Raw genomic sequence first — 22,591 nt, 5'->3', positions numbered from 1 at the left:
GGAGGAGATGGCGGTAGCTGAGACACAGCTGTACGCAAAGGTGTCCAACAAGCACAGGAGCAAAAGCACCTCTGTACTCCTCGAGTCTCTCCTCGCCAAAGGATTCACGGCTCATATCGCGTGAGTAGTGTGTTCAGCTGCCTTTGCACAGTAAAAAGTATTTAAGATGTAAGAGGTATTTCTCACAAGATCCTGCCAACAGGCAGCTTGCTTTTTTCATCAAGAGAGCATGCTGCTTCCTGGGGGTGATGCCTCTATACAGGGATCAGACCTGTCTTGCTTTGAATTTCTTATAGAGCAGTGTGTATTGCTTATATTGCAAAAACAACCTGCTCTGTATCCATTTTTATAAATACGGTGTATATCTGAAGACACACACCCTTCCATGTCTTCAGGTTGAGAGGCTTCACAATGAGTTAAGAAGTTGATGTCCGTAGTTTGCTCTTGGGAGATATTCTCTTTCATTTTTTCTGCTTATCACCGTCATTGTAAGCCATGTTAAATGCGGATGTGACTTCTATCCAAAGTTTTTTTCAGGCCTGGCAAAGATCTCCTGCTGGATTTTGTCGCTAGAAACTGTTTTAAAAGAAACTGTTTTAAAAGAGTAAGCTTTCCTTAACAAGATGCCACATAAATCTGTCAATTTTTCTTCCTGTCTTGAATCAGGATCTTTATTTTTTAATTTATTTGCTTTTATTGACTTCAAGACCATCAAAAGTTTGACCGCGCTTTTATAAAACCTTTTAGCTGTCTCTGTAGTTCCTGGATTGAACCGTAAATGAAAGTACTGAAAAGTTGTTCTTTTGAGATGTCCTGGCCTGAGAAAAATGAGGCTGGGTGGAAATATTACAAAATCTTTCACAATGTAGAACCAGCATGCCAAACCAACATTTCCCCAAAGAACGTGAACCAAATATGTGAGGATCAAGCCTAGCATCAGATCAACAAAATGGGCCTCCCTTGGTGTTTACAGCGAACTGAACTGTGTCAGCAGTTTCTGCTTTAGGGAAGAGCCAGTTTGTTCTTGCTGTAAAGACACTATTTTTAATACAGATTTTCAATGGTTTATTCCTGCTCTCTATCTGAGAGAAATTGGTATATACAGAATTTATTCTGTGCACTATCTTGCAATTTTGGCTGCTCATCTTGGAAGCATAGGCTGTCTAGTCACATCCTAATGCCCCCCTGATGCTAAGGGCTTGACAAACGCTGCTGGAAAACATCCTACAGCCAACGTATATGATGAGACAAAAGGTGGGAACAGGCACAGAGAGGAGCACAAGAGAGCAAGGAGATAGTACTGAGCAGCACAACAGTCCATGGTCTCAGGTCTCGCTTGTCTTACTACATTTACGATTTTGCAGGCTCTATGGTAAAGAAAAGCTGAAGTGAAGATCCATTTGGCTTCAGGGCTGTTTGCACAGAGCTTGTCTCTGAGTAGGAGGAGCAGCATGGCATGAAGCAGTAAAACACTTTGAGGTGTAACGAGTGGTTGACAAAGTCTGGTATCATTGGCCAAGCAGCAGCAGGAGCTGACATTTCAACAGGATACAGCAGGAAGGGCTGCACGGGGAGAACGACAAAAACACAGGTTGTTTGTGTTTGATGTGAAGGAGAAGGGAAAGCCAGCATAGGCGTGGAAAGAAAATGTACAGAATTCAGTCACAGAGGACACAGGCTAGTTTTAGGCCAGCTAGCTCATGGTTTTGCATTGATTTGGCCATGGTAGTTGATTTACTTTATCGAGAAGAAAGGTAGAAGGTAAAGCTTGAGTGGAAAGACTCATGTTAGCCCTCATGCATGTTGAGCCCCCACTAAAGAGCCAGGCATGGTTGCACATACACATAAGTACATTTAAATGTTTTTAACAAGCCCACAGGTAGTTTTTGCACTAGAGAGAAGATAGAAGGCTAGGAGAAAGCATCAAGGATGAACCTCAGTCCTGCTGCTTAATGCATTTGTTGTAGTGCTGGTGCATGCTCAGGTGTCATAGGGATGGATGGAGGATAAAAATGTGAGGAGACAAAATGAATCAATGCCCTCAAGACCCAGGGCAGTGGCAAGAAAGGGTGGCCTCAAGAGAGAAGGAAAGAGATGAGCACATGACAAGTAATTTAGCAAGTTTTCCTCCATGTCCTCTGTCTCTACTTCCCCTTCATGTCTCTTCCGAGAAGTTTGTAGGTGGGTTACAGGGCTGGAAATGGGGTTCATGGGTGCAGGTGCTACTTAAACACTGGAATACTTCACCCGTCACCTAGCATTTAGTCACAAAGACTTGTTCGTGTGAAGCACATGGTTGGCATTTGAAAGCCCTAGAGAGAAAAGGAAATGCAGATAAATCCGATCCCAGAGAATGACAGTTGCATGAATAGAGAGAAACGTGAGATATTGTCCCTTATCTTGGACTGAACTGGTGACTTAGATCTGACTCTGCTGGCCTGTGGGAGATCCTCAATCCAGATTTTCAAACCCTAATATAAGTGTGTTTTGCTTTGTTTTTATGTATGAGCTTGGGCCTGGCATCTTGAACCAGAACATTCTCCTATGACCCGAGCAAACCCTGCTCTTGCAGTGCATGGATGGATGGTTTACCCAACCCTAAGGAAATCCATATACTCAGTAGGGCTGCTAAGGAATCACCTCCAGAACACGAAGGAGGACATCCTGTGGGGAGGACAGGTTACCAATCTTCAAGGAATTAAACACTTGCAGTGGAAAAAACTATCTGGAGCACTTCAAGAATGTTAATATTTGCCAGGAATAACCTAACTGTTAAAGGTCCTGTCTGTGCTGGAAAACAGACTTGGTGACAACAGCATGTCCATTTTTTACTTTCTAAGAGTTCTCTTTCTGTTATTCTGATGAATCCATTTTGGTTTTTTTCTAGGCAAAAAGCCTTGGCTGCTACTGGACAAAAGACAATAGAAGATGCTGCAAAATGGTAAGTACCTGTGATTTCTAAGAAGTGCTTTCGCATTAAACCTGGCTAAAAATCCTCATTCATGTGCTGATTCTGTCACTGAATTTGAAGTTAGCTGCCATAAAAAACTCTGCATCTGAGTTCTTTTTTTTTATTTATTTTAGAGAAAGGAATAATTGCATTTGTACTTATTCTGAGAAGTGAGGTAATTTGCAGAAGATCCGGGCTAAATCAAAAAAGCTGGGGAGGAAGGGACAGTCTTGAGCAGAAGCAGCTACTTCTACCACAGTGACGTTAGTCAATTCATGGGGCCAGCTGCTGTGGGCAGGCACTTTTCCTCAGTTTTAAGCCTCCTGCTTATTTATGGCTGGGGCCACCGAGGTCTGCTCACTGCCTCTGCAAGGGGTTCCCAGGCTCCGAGCCAGGATTGCGGGCACGCACCGGGGCACGTCCAGGAAGGCGCTCGGAGGCACCTTCAGGGTAAATGTCCTGCCTGCCTCGGCACAGCGCTCGCACCTCGTGGTATGCACCCATCGGCAACGGGCATGGGGCCCGAGGGGGGAACCTGGACTCTCCGTCCCGAAAGAAGGGAGGAAGGAAACAGGGATAATATCTGTGAACCCATGGTTGCAGTTACAAACATGTGCAGTAACAATGTGGGGTTAAACGGCAGTGGTTGAAGGGAAACAGCCCATCTTCTTCCCTTGAGAAAGGCTCATTATAAAATAAGCTGAAAGGCTGGTGGTCAGAGGGAGGTACCATTAGAGTCAAAATCACTTGCTAGTCTGGATCCTTACAAAGTTTTTTCCTCTGTACCAAGACTCTCACAGAGTATTCATGTGTTCTTCATATGCTGATAATTGATTTTTTTGCTTTAATCCACCTTCAAATTAAATCCAGTCTTTCCTTTCACTTTCTTCTGGGTTTTGTTGTGCTTTTCTTTTTCCCTTGGTTTGATACCTTTTTTTTATTTTTTTTTTTTTTTTTTTTGTGAAAAGCCAGAGGAGGCATTTGAGAATGTCATGTTCTCCACAAATAATTTTTTGTCAGGGATGCTACCACTCTTTCCAACAATCACTCCCAATCCAACAGCTGCGAAGCCAAACATAAAGCATGTGAAGAACAAGGTGAAGGATATCATCACATGGGATACAAGTTTCTGATCTTTGCTTGTGCATTTTCTGCTTTGTCTTGTTTGCTTTTATTAGGGCTGAATAAAAAGGCTAGCTCTTTTTGAGTATTTTTTTAATCTTCAGTTAGTTTTCATTTTGTCACTTTTCAATATTTTCTAAACATTGCTTCTTTTTCTTCCTCTAGTCCTCTGTTTTCAGTCATGAAAAAAGTTGAAAAATAACCAAAGAACCCTAAAAAAATCTTTTTTGTTGCCTTTCATTTTCAGACATTGAAAAAAGTGAAGGCACATAATAAAATGTAAAGCACACAAAAAATAGGCAGAAAAAAACCCCATTCTCCATTAGTTAGCACTTCAGAGAGAAAATTTGTAAGGAGCTTTTATTTTAGCTTTTCATTTGTGAGAAAATAACAACCTTGTATTTCCTTTTTTCTAGTCTCTACTATGGATGCTTTCAACCACAGGAAACAAGAGTAAGCGATGCACACACTTACTCTCTGTGATATGCTCTCAATTTCAGGTTGCACTCCCACTGCAATGATCCCTCTTTGGATGACCCAATCCCTCAGGAGTATGCTCTTTACTTATGTCCCACCGGTCGTTTGCATAACCACCTGCAAGAGTTTTGGAAGGAGAGCAAGCGCCAGTGCGGGAAAAACAGAGCCCATGAGATTTTTCCACACATCACTCTCTGCGATTTCTTCACAGTAAGGCACAAAAGACATGAAAGGGACAAATATCAAGTACTGGTGAAACTGGGCCACCTGCAATTGTCTTACACCAGAACTTCTCCTTGGTGATCAAACTGACATGACCCAGGTCCAGGCTTGCTTGCTTAATACTTGAGTGTTCAGACCCTGCGTAGGCACCAGTGGCTTTCTTCCCAACACCCACTTTAGCTACCCACCTTAGGCATTGGCATACCTAAAAATTGGATGCTGGGGCCAGTGGGATGCTTCGGGGTAGCTGAGTGACGCATGTCTAGCATCTGTCTCGAGCAATCCTGTGGAGTCCAGGCTGCACATGGACCTGCCAGCAGGAAGCACTGCTCCCCACATGCAGCTATCAGCAGGCTTCAGAGACCGTGCCCATTGCTGCATCCATCTAGGATGTTAAACCTTCCTGGCCAGGGCAGCAGTGGCTGCCTTCAGCCAGCTGGGCAGCAGTGACAGCGTTATCATAGGATGTACACAACTTTGGTATTATACCTATGGGAATCTCAGGGAAACTCCTGCCTTCCCCAGAAAGCCCCAGCCAGAATGTCATTGCTATGGTGGCGTGTCCCAGCCCTTACCCTTTCTATTGAAGCTTGGATGTTGTGAAAAAGAGAGAAGCAGAATGCACAGGGATGGAAGGAGCAAGGGGAGCCAGACTGGAGTCCGGCCATGCAATTGAGTCACTTCGCCAATAATTTACCATGGAAGTTAGGCTCCTGAGCTGGACTGCTGGTGGGCTGTTTTCTGATTCTAGAGATGCTACTGTCCTCCTAGGTGGCCTTCTGAATGCTGGGTAACCCTCTAGAGAACTTCCCAGCAGAGCTGCTTCTCCTGCGTAGGTGAATGTGTCAGTACCAGCAAAGACCAGCAAAGAGTCGCTGGCCTGGAAAAACACTGGAGCCACCTGGAATCCAGTTTTCCCATGTTGACGGTGCGGCACATGAACACCAGCTGCTGCTGAGATATGCTGAAACAGACATGAGCTACAGCAGCTGGCCAAAAATTATTCTGTTAATCATACTTTTATGCTAAACCATGCCACTGAGTATAGACAGTGAAAATAAGAGTATTTTGTTACAAAATATTGAATGGCGCCCTGTGGCCATTAATCGCAACTATACAGAACAAAAATCATTAATTAATTAATAACCAGTGCCATGGCCTTGAAAGGTGTCGAGTTTGAAGGCTGCCCCTGGAAGAGACAACTGAACTGCAACCCTCACCTCGCGCATCTCAGCCCCATTTCAGGTAGCACACTTCTAGGGATAAATGCACCCTCCGGTGCTGTTCTCTGCTCCTTGGCTGTCAGCAAGAGCTGACCTGGGCACCTCACAGGCAGAAACTGAGACTCACTGGTCTGGCTCCCACCTCCTCCTGACACAGCCCTCTCCACGTCTTTCGCAGCTCCCAGACTTGTCGGCCCCAGAGGAGCCCACTGCATGGCACTTGCCCTGGTGCAGGATCCCACCCGCCCCTGTCCCCCCACAGCCCAGTCTGCCCCATGCCCCCTTGGTGCACCCTTCCTCCCTGTGGCCTGAGAAATGCTCGAGAGAGAAAGACGGTCTAAGCAGGAGGTGCTCCTTCCTTCTCTTCTGCTCTTCCCCTTCAGCAGCTCGACCCCATGTAAAGGCTAAATGGAGCAAACAGCTCTGCAGAGGAGAATAAAGCAGCGCAGAAATGGAGCATTGTTAATATTCCCGTCTTTGGCTGGATGGCACAAATTTCATCTTTGTCTCTTCACTTCTTAAATTGCTTAACTGCCCCTTTTTTGTGGAAGCATGGCTCTGTACAACCCTTTAATTTGCTGTGATTAAAGCATTAAGGATGATAATGACAAAGATGCCTTATGAATTTTGTTAGGTGTATTGCTCAGCATCTGAGATCTTGAAGCTTTAGCAGGAGCGATTTCAGCTAAGGACTGTAGGATAACAATAACACAAATTCTTACTTAGAACTGAAGAGGGAAATCATGATCCCTCCCTCATTTCAGACAGGTTACTGCACACCTATCAGACGGTGAAATCTTTTGGCTCTTTCCTACCTGGGCTCGATACACCTCCTGGTAGAAGGCTCCATCTCCTATTACAGCACCAGGATACTGTGCTGATCAAACTGCCCAATATTACTGATTTTAATACCAGGAATTTCAAGCAAGTTTGTAGGTGTGTTGTCTTTCTCAGGAAGTCTAATGCCCGCACTGTTTTCTGGTACTACTGTATAACACAGGCTATGATAGTGGCTGTTGAGGCAGTGGGTAAAGCCTGCTCCTCCTCTGTTTTATTTCAGTGTGAAGACCAGAAAGTGGAATTATTGTACGACACCTTAAAGCGAGTGGGTGACAGCTTTTCACAGTGCTTTCCGCCATCCATTTCCCTATCACTACATTCATCCACCAGCTACCTTGGCTTCTTCATTGGTGACAGCCATGCAAATATCCTCAAAGAGTTTGCTCTGGCGTTCTCATCAGAGGCTTCAGCCCTGGCAGGTAGGACCAATATCAGAGGGAAAATGGGTGGGTCATAGCACAAATGCTTAGGCATGCTACTGAAAACATCTCCTGTGCCTCTGGGGGAGCTTAGCTGATGTTTTACTGCCAGCAAGAACCCTTTCCTCCTGCAGATTTGAAAACAACGTGGCTAGGGGAGCATGTTTTAGGCTTTGAAGACACAGTGCTTTTGTCTGGAAGCTGAAATGGTTGGCTGTGTAACTTGATAGGCCATCGATCAGGATATCCAAGATGGGCAGGCATATAATACTCCCTATTCTCAGACCTCCACCCCCATGGTGCTATGGCCCAGCCTGATGGCCCGACTGCATCCCTGAGAAATAGATCCAGTGACATCCAGGGGAAACTGCATCGCCAGTGGAGACTGAAGGGACACAGCCCCAGCATAGCTTTGTCTGGGAGAAACGAGTTCAATACATCTGCGACTGGGAGAGGAATTAAAGCCCTGTTCACTTTTTTCTCCCAGCTGAAGCAAGGGAGCAAATCCAGTCCAGATTTGTGAATTATTTTGGCATGATTAAAACCATGGCACTCTGCAAAAACATTATTCAGCAAAACTACGATCTACTCTACTACTAATTACCACAATATTTCCTGCATCATGCAAAGCACGTAGGATAAAACAAGAAGAAGAGCTTTAAATTACCTTCACTTCTATGTTGTGACGTGATTGTTTTATTCCTAGATTGCCATGTGAAGCCCTGCCTAAAGCAGCTCCACCTTACCTTGGCTCACAAGTTTTATCCTCACCATCAAAAGACTTTGGAACAATTGGCCAAATGCATTAACCCAGGGGAGACTTGCCAGTGGGTAGCTGCTCTCTACTCGCGGGACATGCGTTTTGTGCATTACCAGGTACTGCCATCAGATTTATTTAATTTCCTGAGCCCACGGTCAGACTCTGCTACAGTTGTCTTGCTTTATTTTTTCATGAAGAAAATCAGTGCATACACAGTATAGTGTTTCAAAAAGCATGGTTGTTTCAACTATCTCTTTATGTTGAAAAACTGTACTCATGAATCAGAGGAAGATTCCTTTATGGTAGGCTGCTTGACCTGCATGTCAGCAAGGTCTAATTCTAAACTCCAGCAGAAAAAGCTAATCTTACCATGACATGAGAAAATAAAAGAGACAGGAAATTATGATCTTTGAATATTTGCTAGGACTTGTCAGATCATAGCTTTGCAGTAAAATTCCATTCAGCAAAATTAGTTTTCTTGATTATTCCAGCCATGATGAAAACTGTACAGATTAAACATCAGTGAGCAGGGCACAGTTCTTGCTGATGATTTTCTGCTTAACAGACTCTTAAAAAGTTAAAACCAGTCAACATTTTTACAGTTCCCATTTCCAAATTTAAATTATGGAATGATCAACATTTTTTAGTCAAATCAGTATATCGCTTCGTCACAAGTCTTGTATTGGATTTTGGTCACACTCAGGAGAGTTGCAACTAATCACAAAAATAGCTGATAATGCTTTTGCTATGTTTGCTTTCAAATAAGTCTGTACTAGTTACAGGAAAAAAGTATTTTTATGAAAACTAAATGCCTATTTTTAGACATACTGCAAATGCAGTAGTGTCTTCATTTTTCTCTGCTGAAGTGCTATTAAAAAGCATGTTGCAGAGTGGAAAATAGTACCGGTCGCTGTGTCCAGTAGAGAGTTGAACAAGCATCCCCTGAACTGCTGCAGCACGTGCAGCAACAGTCTCCGGGCAGCAGCCTGACCCTGCTGCGTGTTCCCCGCAGACGCTGAGGGCCCTCTTCCAGTACAAGCCCCAGAACATCGATGAACTCATGATCAACACCGGGGACTTCATCTACGTTGACCCAACGCAGCAGTCTGATGTGAGCGAAGGCTGGGTGATTGGGACCTCGCATCGGACCGGCTGCAGGGGTTTTATACCCGAAAACTACACTGAGAGGGCCAATGAGTCAGACACATGGGTTAAGCACAGGTAAGTTGGGGTTTCATGGGTCTTGCTTTATGTCAGCCGCTTTTCCTGCTGGGGAGCCGTGACAGCATTCCTGCTCGCTGTGAGCTGTGGGTGGCCAGGTGGGAGCTGGAGGTGGCGTGGGCAGAAGAGAGGGGTCCTGGGTGTCTGGGTGGGATGCTGAGACTTCTGGAAGACAAGACATAGGACACACACTCACAGACACTCAGAGTTCATTAGTTCAGCTTCTCAAGGGATGACCCCTGTTTGCTCTTGAACAACCTGAACATCTTAATGAATTTTAAAAGACCACGTTCTGCCGGGCAGGCTGAGCCTTCAGCCTGGCTCACTGCTTTCTTGATTCTTCTTTTTTTTCATTTCAAGAGCTTGCAAAGTTAACTTGAAATGAAACCACGCAAAGGTTACTCCACCACCTTGAGCCCACCCTCGTCTTGTTGATTTACCCTGTATCAGGAGGCATCTGTCTTGTCTTCCTGCACTTTGCTCTGCAGCTGACAGCGCGGCTGATGCTACTTGTAGATTAGAGCTGATTTTTCTAAGCAGGGAGGTGTAGGTGCACTTCTTGCTGAGTCCTCAGAGATAGAGAGGAGGCAACCAGGTAGTATTTCCTGTTTGAAGATCACACTTTAGCGGGGTTACACCCAATATATGCCATCGGTTCATATTATTTTAGCCTCATTTTTAGTGGACAGATTCTAAATCAAGAACAAAGTGATGAAGTGGATTGCAAGCATGCAAAAAATATTGAATGGCATATGAATCCTGACTTACACGTGTCTGTAGACAAAATCATGACTTAAAAATTCTATTTGTGTGTGCGCCCATATGTTTGTGTGTGAGTGTGTTGCTTCTGCTTTTTCTGCAGGGAATATGTTTTTGTAACAGCTTCAAGATTCTTCACCCAAACTGAAAATGAACCTAATGTAAAGCTGAATGGAGAAGTCCATAATCCTAGCATGTCAAGGAGTCTAACTAAGGTACTTTCTCTTCAGGTAATTGGTTTTCCATTCTTATCTTTGCCATGTGCTTGTGCAGATATACCATTAATTAAAAGCATTTAGTAAATGTAATAGTATCTTCCTGTTTCTCCCTCACATTTTCATGTTATGTTGTAATGCACATATATACACACACACTCATATGCTCATACTGTAGGGTATTATATCTCATAAATATTTTGTAATGTATAGGATGTATATTACTCTTGCCTTCTTTCATAAAACTCTTTTCATTCCTGTCATAATAGCACAACATATGAATTCTCTGCTCAGGTTTCTCTGTGCACAGCCTTACTGGGCAAGCTATGCAGAGATATGGCAACAAGTCTGACAAGTGAGACTCAGGCATAACTTCCCCTGACTTTCATATGGGTTCACAGCAGAGTAACTAGAGCAGAATTAGGCTCATTGTTCATTGTTACTTTTATGTCCAGATTCTATGGATGTCACCTTGGTGGTTTACGTGGTCCCAGATCTTAGCACATTTAAATGTTTCATCTTCTTTTGTGTTTTTACATAGATAGCTAATGCAAATAACTGCATAGAACTGCAGCAAGAGAACAGCTAGCTGGAAAGGTTAGCAGCGCTGATGGGATTACATTTTTGTCCCAGTTTCAAAATCAACATGTATCAACTTTTTCCCAGGTTTTCCACTGGTCTTCTGGTAGGAAGAGCAAAACAAATAAAGACTCTGGTTTTTTACCTATAGTGCATTTGCACCTGCACTGCCTTATTAGTCTGACTGTCAGGGATGCCAAGACGGTCCTTTCTGGCACACTGGCATGCTGCAGAAACCCCTTTGGGCTTGCTGGCCTCACAGCCTCTCTTCTTGCTGTGCTGGTGGATAACTAAGGGTTCATTTGTGTTAACATCAGAGAAACTTGAGGGCACCTTGAGGGAACTTCTATCCTGGGGCCTCCTAGGACGCTGTGTGTACGACTGTAAGACAGAAACTTCTGCACAAGTCACATGTCCTTCCACCATCTCTTGATTGCTCTTGGCCTCTCTTATCTAGCTCAGATCTGTGGCAGAGCCATTGCTTGGCCTGAGGAACACATTGTGCAGATACGCACGTCTCCAGTCTAGGAGTTTCCCCAGCCTCTGGGTTCCTCCTGAGCAGAAGAGCAAGACCACAAAACCTTAGTTTTAAACTCTGATCTTGTGGTGGTTAATTCACGTTTCATGGCAGAAATGCAATAGTGTTTAGCAGAATACATGAATATATATCTCATACCACTTCTTAAGAGTTCCCTTCTCTGCTGCTGGAGATACACATCGCTAACCTCAGCACTGCAGCAGTAATGCTGCAATGGGTTACTGTTGAAAAGGTTTTAGAGCCTTTGACCTGTTCCTCCTTATCTTCTCATCTGTATTTAATGTGCACTGTATACTAACCCCAAACTATGTAGAATTTATTTGTAATTCCATGCAGTCTGAGTAAAAAAGTGGCCTCAGAGGAGATCTGGATTCACTGTTGACTTGGCTGCACAGTTATGAAAAATGTAAAAGTAGTGTTTTCATTAGGAGAAGAAGGACGAGCTTGGTGTTAGTCCTGGTGTAGAAAAAAGCATTACCACTTAAGTCTTAGCTAGTTTCCAGAATTTGTTTATACCAACCATATGATATATATTAAAATTATAATTCCTTCCCACACTGGAATTAAAAGATCTGTTATCCACACTACCTTTCACTAGTGTAAACACAGAGTTAAAACCTAATCTGTAGCCCATGAAGGTCAGGTATCTCTTTCATTTGCCTTCAGTGGAGACCCAGTCAGGCTTACTATTGTCCTAAAGATAGGCATCTATTATAGCAGCTCCTCTCTCTCCCCCTCTGGACTTGTTACAAACCTCCCAGGACAGGTCTGCTGTTCCTGCCTCCATCAGGCAGCATCCAGGAATCCAGACTTCTCATGTAGGTTATATATAGTACTGTATATAGTATATATTTTTTATATATATATTAAAAAAATACTGTGCCTTTTTACACAGGTGTCTCAGAATGCCACCCTGCGAAGAGGCGTGCTGGTGATGCGCCATGGGGAAAGAGTTGATCAGGTCTTTGGCAAATCTTGGCTTCAACAGTGCTTAACTGCAGATGGTGAGTAAGATAATGGAAGGATCTTAGCAAATCAGAACCAAAACCAATTAACCCCGGTAACGGGTACAAGAGATTCAGTCTCCTACGTGTAAATGTAAACACTGACACAAAAGAGCAAGTAACATTCAAGTCAGATACAACACTGCTTTGACCTGCACATAACCAGCGTTTCATAATGTCCTAAAGTCCTTCATGTTTATGTTGGATAAACTCTGCAGAACAAGCAAAGTTCTTGTGATATAGATGGATGTCTGTCTCACTGATGGATGTACAAAACACAAGATCTCTACCACTCGATACACAAGGTGGTGGTTGTCAGACCCCTCCACCTTTCCGCACTTGAGTCTGAATCATGGTGCGTTGATCAGAGTCACAGTACATCACTAGGCAAACCTGGGGAAGAAGAGCAAGAGCAAACCATGGTGGAAGTGAGATGTCAGCACTGACTTAAATTAAAAGCTGAGTTTCTTGGCCCTCTCTCTCAAAAATTATGTTTTGAGGTGAAGAAAACTGACCTAGAACAGGTAAATACGTGTCTGGAGGAAGGAGGGGAACAAGAAGGTGGGAGTTCAGAAGGGGAGCTTTATGCCGAAGGTTCCCTTGGTTATGCTGGAGATCTCCTGTATGAAGTGTGTGAAATTCCCACTAGATACTGAGGGTGATACCTTCTGGCTGCATAATGAATTCATTGGTTTCATTTTTCTTCAGTGGGAATGTTGTTTTTTGTCATTTTGGTAACGGTAAAAGAATATCGATATGGAGTGGATTTTTGTTTCATTTGAGCCCCACAAAGCTGAATTCTCACGATTTCCAGTCCTCTCTCTCCTCCCCCCCATTTGCTCCTTCAGAGCTTGCAGAAGAGGTGCTATTTTGTTAGGACAGGCGATTTCCCAGTCCAGTGTTGTGAGCTTAAAACATGATCTCTTTACGGTAATAGCAGTGACCAGGTTTCTTTCATCAGTGAGACACTGCCTATGTCTGTAGTACTAAAATAATCCTGTAGGCATCTGAGTTCAGGCACCGCCCCATGATCCCCCAAACTGCTTAGTTATTAGCTGTCTCCTTGGTGTGGTCTCGGCTGATGGCAGCTGCCCATTGCCCACATGGTTTCCAGGCAAGGTTTGGGGAGAGCAGAGACCACAGTCCATCCCCAGGGGACAGACAGGTGGGTGTTTGAGGTTGGGGGAAGAGAGACTAGGTCCTTGGGCAGATGCCCTGCTTCATCGCTTACCCTCGTGGCCAGAGAATGGGCCTCAACCTGTTTCATTTGGCAGTCGAGATGTCACTCTGGGCTGAGTTTTCAGAACCAGCCATCCAACCATTCAGAAGAAATGAAGCCATTATAACAAAACGCCACCTGTGCATTCAGCTGCTGCCTCCCTTGTGCAGCAGCAAAATGTCCCACCTCATTTCAGGAAAATACTACAGAGCAGATCTGAACTTCCCTTCCACCCTGCCGAAGCGGAAAGACAGCGTGAAGGATTTTGAATACGATCCTCCTTTATCTTGCTGTGGTATTTTCCAGTCAAGGCTTATAGGTAAGCTGGATAATATCCTACTGCAAATGTAAGGGTTTGGGAAGCAGGCTTTCATCATCTGCAAAAGCTCATACTGGCTTTGCGATAGAAACAATACCTAGCAGCACTCATTGTGGTAACACTTCTCTATGGGCAACCACTGCAAGATATTGTTAAATAGTAAAATAGAGAGCAAGGCTGGTTGCTCATCTTTGAGACCCCTTCTGCCAGTTCCTGGCAAAGAAAGTTAAAAGAAAGAAGCTGCAACACTACCTGTGCCCTACTGCTTGTCTGCGAGGGACTAATGTCTTATGCAGTTGTCACTGAATGGGCAGTGAGGAGTGAAGGGGCTGGCCAGAGAAAGCAGCTTCATGGTCAGCAGAACGTGGTCACCTCATCACAGGTACCTGACGGCTGGGTGGTATGGGTTAGTCTGATGCAATTCACTCACCAGGTGAACTTGGTTCTGCTCCCTGAGCAAGCGCGCCTGGCTGTGACAGTGCAAGTCTGGTGCAAATGCTTGTCTCTGATGAGTCAGATGTGGAGACAGCCAAATGCCTAACTGCTGTTTGCAGATTTGGAGTCTGTAAGCCACCAGAATGAACTTTTTGGTGAGCTCAGTCAGCCGATAGTGTGAAAAAATGAATAGAAAGGGACTGTCAATGTATCCCATGTCAATGAAACTGAAAAGCTCCAAGCTGTTTTTTGCAGAAAGTATTTTGTAGTAGTTTCTCACCTGTCGTAATTCGTAAAAGAGCAACTGACTTTGCTGTTCCCATCCAGGGGAAGCTCTGCTGGACCAGGAGGTGACAGTCAGCTATGTGTACTCGTCACCCGCGCTCCGCTGCATACAAACAGCTCAACACCTGCTGCAGGGTAAGGTAGCAAAACCAGCCGAGTGCTTTTGCCACAGTGCAAATGTCTTTGTCAAACTTCTGTGAAGTCTCTGAGATGAGTAATCAAGATGATGTACGACTTTGTGGTTATTTGTTGTTGTATTTAAGCAGGGAAGACAAGGTGGGTTTGTCTAGCTGGTAATATAGGCAGTAATAAACCTGCTGCCATGTGTATGGTCTGGAGAGCACTATCCCATTAACTCTAGTCCTCGCTAGTTAAAACGGAATCTAATGTTATATGAAACAGAGGCATTTCACATCAGGTTGAATTCAACATTAGTAGCTGCTCATCAAATCACTACAGCCACCTCTTCCAGAAAATATTCTGAGCTGAAAAGCAAATGTTTCCAGTGCGCTGCAGGATATGTATGTGAATCAGGGAAGACAGCTTTCTCCTGAAAGCATGTGCCTTTGCAAGCCAAACTATTTTAATTCCTTCATATTGCAGAACCTCTTTTCTTCTCCTTCTCCCCCTCCCTCTCCCTCTCTTCTTTTTTCCTCTCCTGTGTGCTCCGACAGGTCTGTCAGAGGTTCACAGATCATTACCATGTTTATATCATAGTTACAATGGCAGTGCGTTTCTTCTGGGAACTAGTGCCACTCAGTACCTCTCTTGAGAATAATCAACAAAATAATGTGTCTTTTGACAAGAGAATTCCATTTCTAACACTCTAGGACAATTTATTGCCCCACCGAGGACCACTGGGCAAAATGCTATATAAAAACGGTTTAAAAAAAAAAGTTTATGCAGGCTGCAGCATTACTGAAGTCTTTTCTTCTATTCTCTCCTGTACCTTGCAGATCATCACAAGTGAGCTACAGAAATAATAATAATAATAATAACAACAACAATAATAATAATAATAATAATGATGATGTAAGAATTTGTAGTGCCTTAACATTAGTTAGACAAGTATATAATGTTGGCTTCATTTAATCAACATAATCCTCTTTTGTTCAACAATAAGTAATTCTTTTTCATTAAAGAAAACATTACAGTGAACAAGGTAGAATATACAGCATGAATGTAACACTTCAAGCGTACCTTTCTCAATAAATATTTCTTGTTCTTGCAGGGCTTAAATTAGATCAAAAAGTCAAAATCAGGGTGGAACCAGGACTCCTTGAATGGACCAAGTGGGAAGCAAGCAAACTAATTCCTAACTTCATGACTGTGACTGAACTGGCAGAGGCCTCTTACAAAATAGACACAAGTTACAGGTAATTGCTCCGTATCTAGCTGTTAAAGCCATAGGTTTTTTTCCCTGGGGTATCTCTTAATCTTCTTATTTGTCTTAAACCATTACCATTATGAACACTGCAAAAAATGTGTTATTCTGATCAAATTCAAGTCTGCATGATCTGTTCCCAAAATACGATGTGCTGTCAGCCGTCTTGTGCCAAGAGTCAACTGTGTTTGCTGCTCTGACACAGAGACACACACACACGCTTGGGAACGTGTGCGCACGTAGCACACGGGTGCACCTGCACATGCACAAACATCTAATACTTGTATATGGGACCAGCCCTGCTTTGGTGCTGCCTTCAGATCCGCCGGCTCAGGCCCATGGTTTGTCAAGCACAAGGATAGCTGCTTTATAGGCATTAGTGTCAGGTACCAGGAGTTTTGGTTTTACTTTTGGCTCATGTGAAGGACACTTTAAAAATGTGAAGAATAACCCTTCAGGTAAATAACATGCTGGTTTTCAGTGATGAAGAACCGTGACTTTAGAAAAGGTTAGTAAGCCCTTTTTTTAGGCTGGGAGGTGGCAGGGAGCACAGCTCCACGCTCGAAACGTCGCTGGTTAGTGTCACTGAAGCAACAGCTACAAGAGGAAGGGAAAGCAGAGCCCCCCCCCCCCATGCACCCCAGGGCAGAGCTACGCAGGGTCTGGGGAGAGAGACGTGAGCCATACACGAGCCAGTTGTCCTTCTGGTTTTGGGGGCAGGCAGCACAACAGCGTTTCACTATAATTGATGTTTGTGCCAAATGTGGTTGGGGAGAGGGGTTGTTTTGTTTTGAGTTGCTCAAAGATTAGTACTGTGCTCAGCAAGGACTTTTTGGGGCCCTCACTTGGGGGTGGGGGGGTGATTGCCTTTTCTGAGTGCTTGCAAACCACATCAGGGCAGGAAATGATAAGCCTGCAATTCAATCTAGCTCCTCATCTTGCTCGCAAACCAGGCTGCTCTGCGTTCGCAGCACACAGACAGATCCAGGAAATTACTCAGCTAATAAAAGTGAGTGTCTCTGGGGTTTCCCACATATACAAGAAAGGGGGAAAGGAAACTTCTCATGTCTTAATGCATTTCTTACAGCCAAGAAACTGTCTTCATTTGAAACTGCATGAAGGAATAAAATCCTTCCTTTTCTTGGATCATAGTGCTTTCTTGTGTGTTTTACCACCAACAGACTATTTTCCTTAGTTTTTTCAACAAAAAATCACATGCATCCACATATAAACATCCACATATAAAAGGGTGCAAATGCAGAGCAGTGGGAAGTTCATAGGGGAAGTTCTGAAGCAGCGCTAACTACAGGGTTCGAACCCCTCACAGGTCACTCAGGTCCAGGCAAGAATAGGATGGATGAGCTATAAACTTGCACATATGATGCCAGTTTCTTCCCATCACATGCAGGGTTCAAAATTCTCAGGTGCAGGGGCTGGTTTTACCACATTCGCCCACTGCAAATAACAACCTTCAACTAGATTAGAGTCCCTCATCATTCCCTGTCAGCAGTGGACGTAACCCAAATTCCCCTGTTTCCAGTGCCACTAAGAGGCAACAGGAGTCATGCTGAAACATTTGCAGCCCATGTGTTGTGTGCTGAGACGAAATCACCTTGAGGTTCACTGCACCCAGTTATAGACATCTAAGACTAGGGTGCCTGGGCTGTGATGGTTAGCTAGCAGCCTTCTTAAGTCATAAAAGTCATTTGCCCCTGTACTCGGCACTGGTGAGGCCGCACCTCGAATACTGTGGTCAGTTTTGGGCCCCTCACTACAAGAAGGACATTGAGGTGCTGGAACGTGTCCAGAGAAGGGCAACAAAGCTGGTGAGGGGTCTGGAGCACAAGTCTGATGAGGAGCGGCTGTGGGAACTGGGGTTGTTCAGCCTGGAGAAGAGGAGGCTGAGGGGAGACCTTATCGCTCTCTACAATTACCTGAAAGGGGGTTGCAGAGAGGTGGGTGTTCGTCTCTTCTCCCAAGTGACTAGCGACAGGACTAGAGGAAATGGACTCAAGTTGCGCCAGGGGAGGTTTAGACTGGATATTAGGAAAAATTTCTTTACTGAGAGAGTGGTGAGACACTGGAATAAGCTGCCCAGGGAGGTGATGGAGTCACCATCACTGGAGGTGTTCAAGGAATGTGTGGACGAGGCATTGTGGGACATGGTTTAGTGGGCATGGTGGTATTGGGTTGATGGTTGGACTTGATGATCTTACAGGTCTTTTCCAACCTTAGTGATCCTGTGATTCTGTGAGTAGGGTGCCTAGGCTGTGATGGTTAGCTAGCAGCCTTCTTGTTGGTGGAAAGAAGGGGACTCCCAAGACAGTGATTTTCCATCTTAGATAGCCTATGTCAGACACTTAAGATAGCATGAATTGCCCTCTGAAGGGGCTTACTTGTCTCCGTTGACCTAGCCAGACACTTGAGTTGTAAGCAGCTAAGGTTGGGTGAGATTAACTCTGCCTCTCTCTCCTCTCATGCTCTCACAGAAGCAGAGGGGTGGTAGATGCTCCCTGTCCCAAAGCAAAATAAACTCTGCTTTTGCCGTTCTTCCTGTTAAAGACTGTCAGTCACAGTTTAAGCCACTTATTTCTTTCCTCTTCACCCTTTGCATGGAGGACAGACCCTTCCTTTCCTCTTCATGACAGCTTTTTGCAGACTGTTATCACATCCTTCTTCAGCCTTTTCCTCCGAGATTAATTCTTCCCATCCTCCCTCGTAGGCTGTGCTTTCTGGACTCCTGTTCACTGCTCCCCTCTGGGTTTTCTCTTGTTGGTCCTCATCTCACTTGCACTGTAGCACGCACAGCTGGACACAGCACTCCCACCGAGACCTTAGCCTGGGCTGAGCTCTCCTGTTGCTATTTAGCCTGGAAACTGCTTGGGCCAGCGCTGAGGATGCTCAGTTCTGCTGCAGGGCAACTAGTTAATAACAGGGTTAATACTGAAGGGACTGAGGTGCCAACAGGACACATTAAAAAAAATCGCAGCTCTGCCAAAAGGCAGACTAGTTTTGAGTACCCCAATCTAGACTTCTCCAACCTAGCCAGGATTAATATTAGCTGTGATTAACAAAACAGCATGAGCTTTTCACATGATTTTACCACCTATTTTCTACTTCTGCAGTTTGTGCTGACATAATGTACCAAGGACTTACCTGTGAAAGTACACTGTGATACCATACCTTACTACAATATATTAATCTAATCTTACTCCTGCCTATGCACTGAATAAGGACACAGTCAAATTGGGGTGAGGGAGGCAGTTGTTTGCAGAAAAAAAATTAACACCCTGTATTGTATCACAACACATGGCTAACAATATTTGCCAGCCATAGCAGTGAAGGCCTCCCCTTCCCAGAGAAGACAGATTAAGAGGATGACATGAAAAATAAACAAAAAATAGAAGAAGTGCTCAGATACTTAGGAATGATGCATTGTGATTAATGTCCTTGGAAACATTTTATTTTTTTTTAATTCTAGGAGTGAAAGTTTTTACTATCCATTTGTCCACCTAATGCAGATATGCCTTGTTTGCTGTTGATTTTGTTTTGATTTATTTATTAAGGAGGCTATCAGTGAGGTGCCAAATCTTGAAAGCGTTCACATTATCAGTGTCTCACCTTGGTTTGAACTCAGTCAGGGTTGCTAGAGCTGGGCTGCTCTGCAGGTCTGCAGTCCATACCTGGGCAGTGGTCCTTGCTGATAGAATTGCTCAAAGCACAAGCTTTTCTTAGGCATGAATCCTTCTTTAAATAATCTCCACTGTGAACTACGAGTTTTATTAAAGCATGGTTTTCCCTGCATCTGGTGCTTTATGAGCTACGAGACTTAGCCACAAGATTTAACAGAATTTACTGTGAGGGAAGCTAATGCTCCATGCAAGCTGAGGTAGTAGTGTGTCATCCAAGTCAGTAGATAAACCTATAACCTTTCAACCAAGTGCCTTTTTCTCTGCTGTAGTCATTCGATAGTGCTAACAGTGTCCCCATATTCATCTAAATTAACATATATTTGTGATTTTATTGTCAGGGGTAACTTCCCACTCTCTTCTCTGGTGCCATCGGAAAGTTATGAAGAATATGTAAGCAGAAGCTCCGCAGTTGTAAAACAGATCATCACTGCCTGCCCCAGCAAAGGTAAAGGTTTCAGATCTTTGTATATTCTGTCAGACACTTTCAGTAACAGGAACAGGCAGAGATTTGCCTACAGAAGCACATTTAACATGAGTTGTTGGTACTGCACAGAGCTTAAGGGAGACTCTGAGTCCTTGTCCTTGGCTACACCAAATCAAAATACATACAATTTATGGGATAGAAATGAAAAAGCAAAATTAAACAGAAGACAGTAGAGTACTAAATTGCAAGAGTATACTCTTCGCTTGGTCTTTCTACTTTGGGATGTAGCTCAGCGTAAGATAATACACTTTTCTGGAAAGCTTTTTTTTTTCTTTTCCTAGCAAATGCTTTCTTTCACTAGCTGGCATGCCTACAACACACCTGACTTTTTCTGACCACACAATACACCCTGCCAGATTATCAAAGAGGTCTGCAAAGACAAACGGCCCCGGAAGAGCCTCATAGCCATCTGCTGATGGGTAACCTGACAGTGCTGCAGCTCCCTTACTACTTTTCTTTGCTTTCTCTGGCATATCAGGTGTCATCCTCATTGTGGGCCATGGCTCTTCCTTGGCATCTTTCACCCGACCTCTGATAGGGCTCCCTGCCAGAGACAGCAGTGACTTTGCCCAGGTGGTACGAAAGGTAAGAAGATATTTTTTTAGCAGGAAGCTTTCTTTTTGTTTTATTATACTTTTAATAAGGAGCCTGCTTACGCAGTGAGACATGCATGTAACTGCATGCCAATACCAATGACATTAGGTTTTTCATTACAAAGGGAATCTCATGCAGGTTTAGCAAAGCACTGGAGGTCAACAGAAGGATTTTCTCCTCATGAAAAGTATGTGACTAGCAGCTAAGTCTTTGGAGATTTTCATCCAACTCCCCTGGAAAGTCAATGCCAGGTAACACCTATAGACAAGAGGCACATTTGGAAACCTCTTCATCTGGAGCTAGCCTCCTTCCTTTAGAAACAGGGCTGAGAGTCTTCCCTCTCCTCCCCATGGTGTTGTGAGTGTAACGTGCAGCTACATTCAGTGAATCACTCTTTAAGAAGCTGTGTGGTTTTTGAGTCACTGTAAGTTCACAACTTCGGTGCTCAGCTACAGAATGGAGAAGGGTTTTCTTGTCAGCTTCACAAGTGGGGCCTCCGCTTGAGACTTGGTCGCCAAGGATTTTTATTTTATTTGTGTATTATCACCAATGGCGGAATTCTTCACCCCAGTTTTCCTTACCATCTGCCTTGGTATGACCAAGCAGAGAATTCGGTCTTTAGATATATTTTTACCACCACTGTCGATACATAAGAAGGAGTGAAAACATTTCGATCATCAGATCCAAGTATGACTGTTTGATGATGACTGTTTGATGATGACACAAGCTCAGCTATCACCCCACAGGCCTCCAGTCTGTTTTTAGTTCATTTCAGAAGTTGCAAAATGTCCCAGTCTGTCTTCCCAGAACAGTCTCAGGGTCTGCTCTCTTCTGCCTCCTTCACGTCAAAGCAATGACCCTGCTAGTAACTCTGTTGGTAAACTCTTTCCTAGATCCCTTCGCTGGGCATGTGTTTCTGCGAAGAAATTAAAGAGAACAAATGGCAGATGGTCGACCCACCAGTGAAGACATTAACTCATGGAGCAAATGCAGCGTTTAACTGGAGAAATGGTATCGTGGAAGATTAGAAGGCTGGCTCTGCCTTTGCAGTTGTCAAAAATGAGCCAAAGACAAGTTATGGTTCATCACAGTCCAGTGATTCATCCAGAGGACTCACAGAGGGTGGGAATTACCCTCTCTGAGTTGTCAAAGCACAGAAAAACGCTTCCAAGTTTGGTGCCTGAATTTTGTTTTTATTTCAGTGGCTGAGAAGTAACCTAGGAACTGGCATGCAAGTGAGCAGTAACTCTTCTGGTGGTGAAGGAAGTACCTTTTAACCTTTTCTGAGAGTACCAACGTTTAATAAATACAGAACTACCTTATTATAAATTCCACTGCTAAAGGCACTAAAGTAAACAATGTTGCATTTTCCAAGACCAAAATACATCCAGTAAGAATTGCTTTTTTTCATGCACTTGGATATTTTCAGACAAGCAGAGAAACTGGGACTGAAAAAAAGTCATCTCCTACCTGAAGAGGAGACCAGCTCTGCCTAAAGCCACTGAGTTTCCTGTTCACTCCGCCAGTTCCACGAGACCAAATACCACACTGACTATTTATTTACCTCTTCTACAAAGGGTGTCCATCTTCTATCGCAACAGCTCCCCATTCAGCAATTCCCAAGTGATCCATATTGCAATAGGGACTAAATTCTTCCTTTTTGAAGAAAACTGAACTGATTGCTTTACTGTTGCTCGGATGAAGAAAGATGCCCTGCGTTACTGTGCTGGTGACAAAACTGTGATGTGAGCAACTCTAACTGCTGAAGATTTCCTGAGATGGCACTCGCAGGACAACAGCTTTGCTTTGTGCTGTTCCGTGCCAAATTGTATAAATGGGGACACACCTGC

The 22,591-nt window shown here is 44.0% G+C and overlaps 1 protein-coding gene across 1 annotated transcript; it reads left to right on the top strand.

Annotated features, from left to right (window-relative positions):
* Positions 1–7: 7 nt before the first annotated feature.
* On the top strand, positions 8–21,769 carry UBASH3A (ubiquitin associated and SH3 domain containing A). The gene is made up of 14 exons (XM_059822436.1): positions 8–120; positions 2,888–2,941; positions 4,573–4,759; positions 7,055–7,253; positions 7,960–8,129; positions 9,026–9,234; positions 10,097–10,223; positions 12,230–12,329; positions 13,745–13,867; positions 14,630–14,722; positions 15,819–15,963; positions 20,002–20,114; positions 20,626–20,732; positions 21,635–21,769. The coding sequence occupies exons 1-14, from the start codon at positions 8–10 to the stop codon at positions 21,767–21,769; spliced, it is 1,875 nt and encodes a 624-aa protein (XP_059678419.1).
* Positions 21,770–22,591: the final 822 nt, after the last annotated feature.

This window comes from Gavia stellata, chromosome 1 (genome assembly GCF_030936135.1).
Source record: "Gavia stellata isolate bGavSte3 chromosome 1, bGavSte3.hap2, whole genome shotgun sequence".
Taxonomy (NCBI): domain Eukaryota; kingdom Metazoa; phylum Chordata; class Aves; order Gaviiformes; family Gaviidae; genus Gavia; species Gavia stellata.
Note: the sequence above shows the minus strand (reverse complement) of the source record. Positions and strands in the feature narration are given on the sequence as shown.

Bases quoted from the DNA above. Each gene is read 5' to 3' on its own strand.
- UBASH3A (XM_059822436.1), top strand. From the start codon at position 8: ATGGCGGTAGCTGAGACACAGCTGTACGCAAAGGTGTCCAACAAGCAC. The intron at 10,224-12,229 runs GTAATTGGTTTT...CAGGTGTCTCAG, and splicing joins CTAAGGTACTTTCTCTTCAG to AATGCCACCCTGCGAAGAGG. The intron at 20,733-21,634 runs GTAAGAAGATAT...ACTCTTTCCTAG, and splicing joins TTGCCCAGGTGGTACGAAAG to ATCCCTTCGCTGGGCATGTG.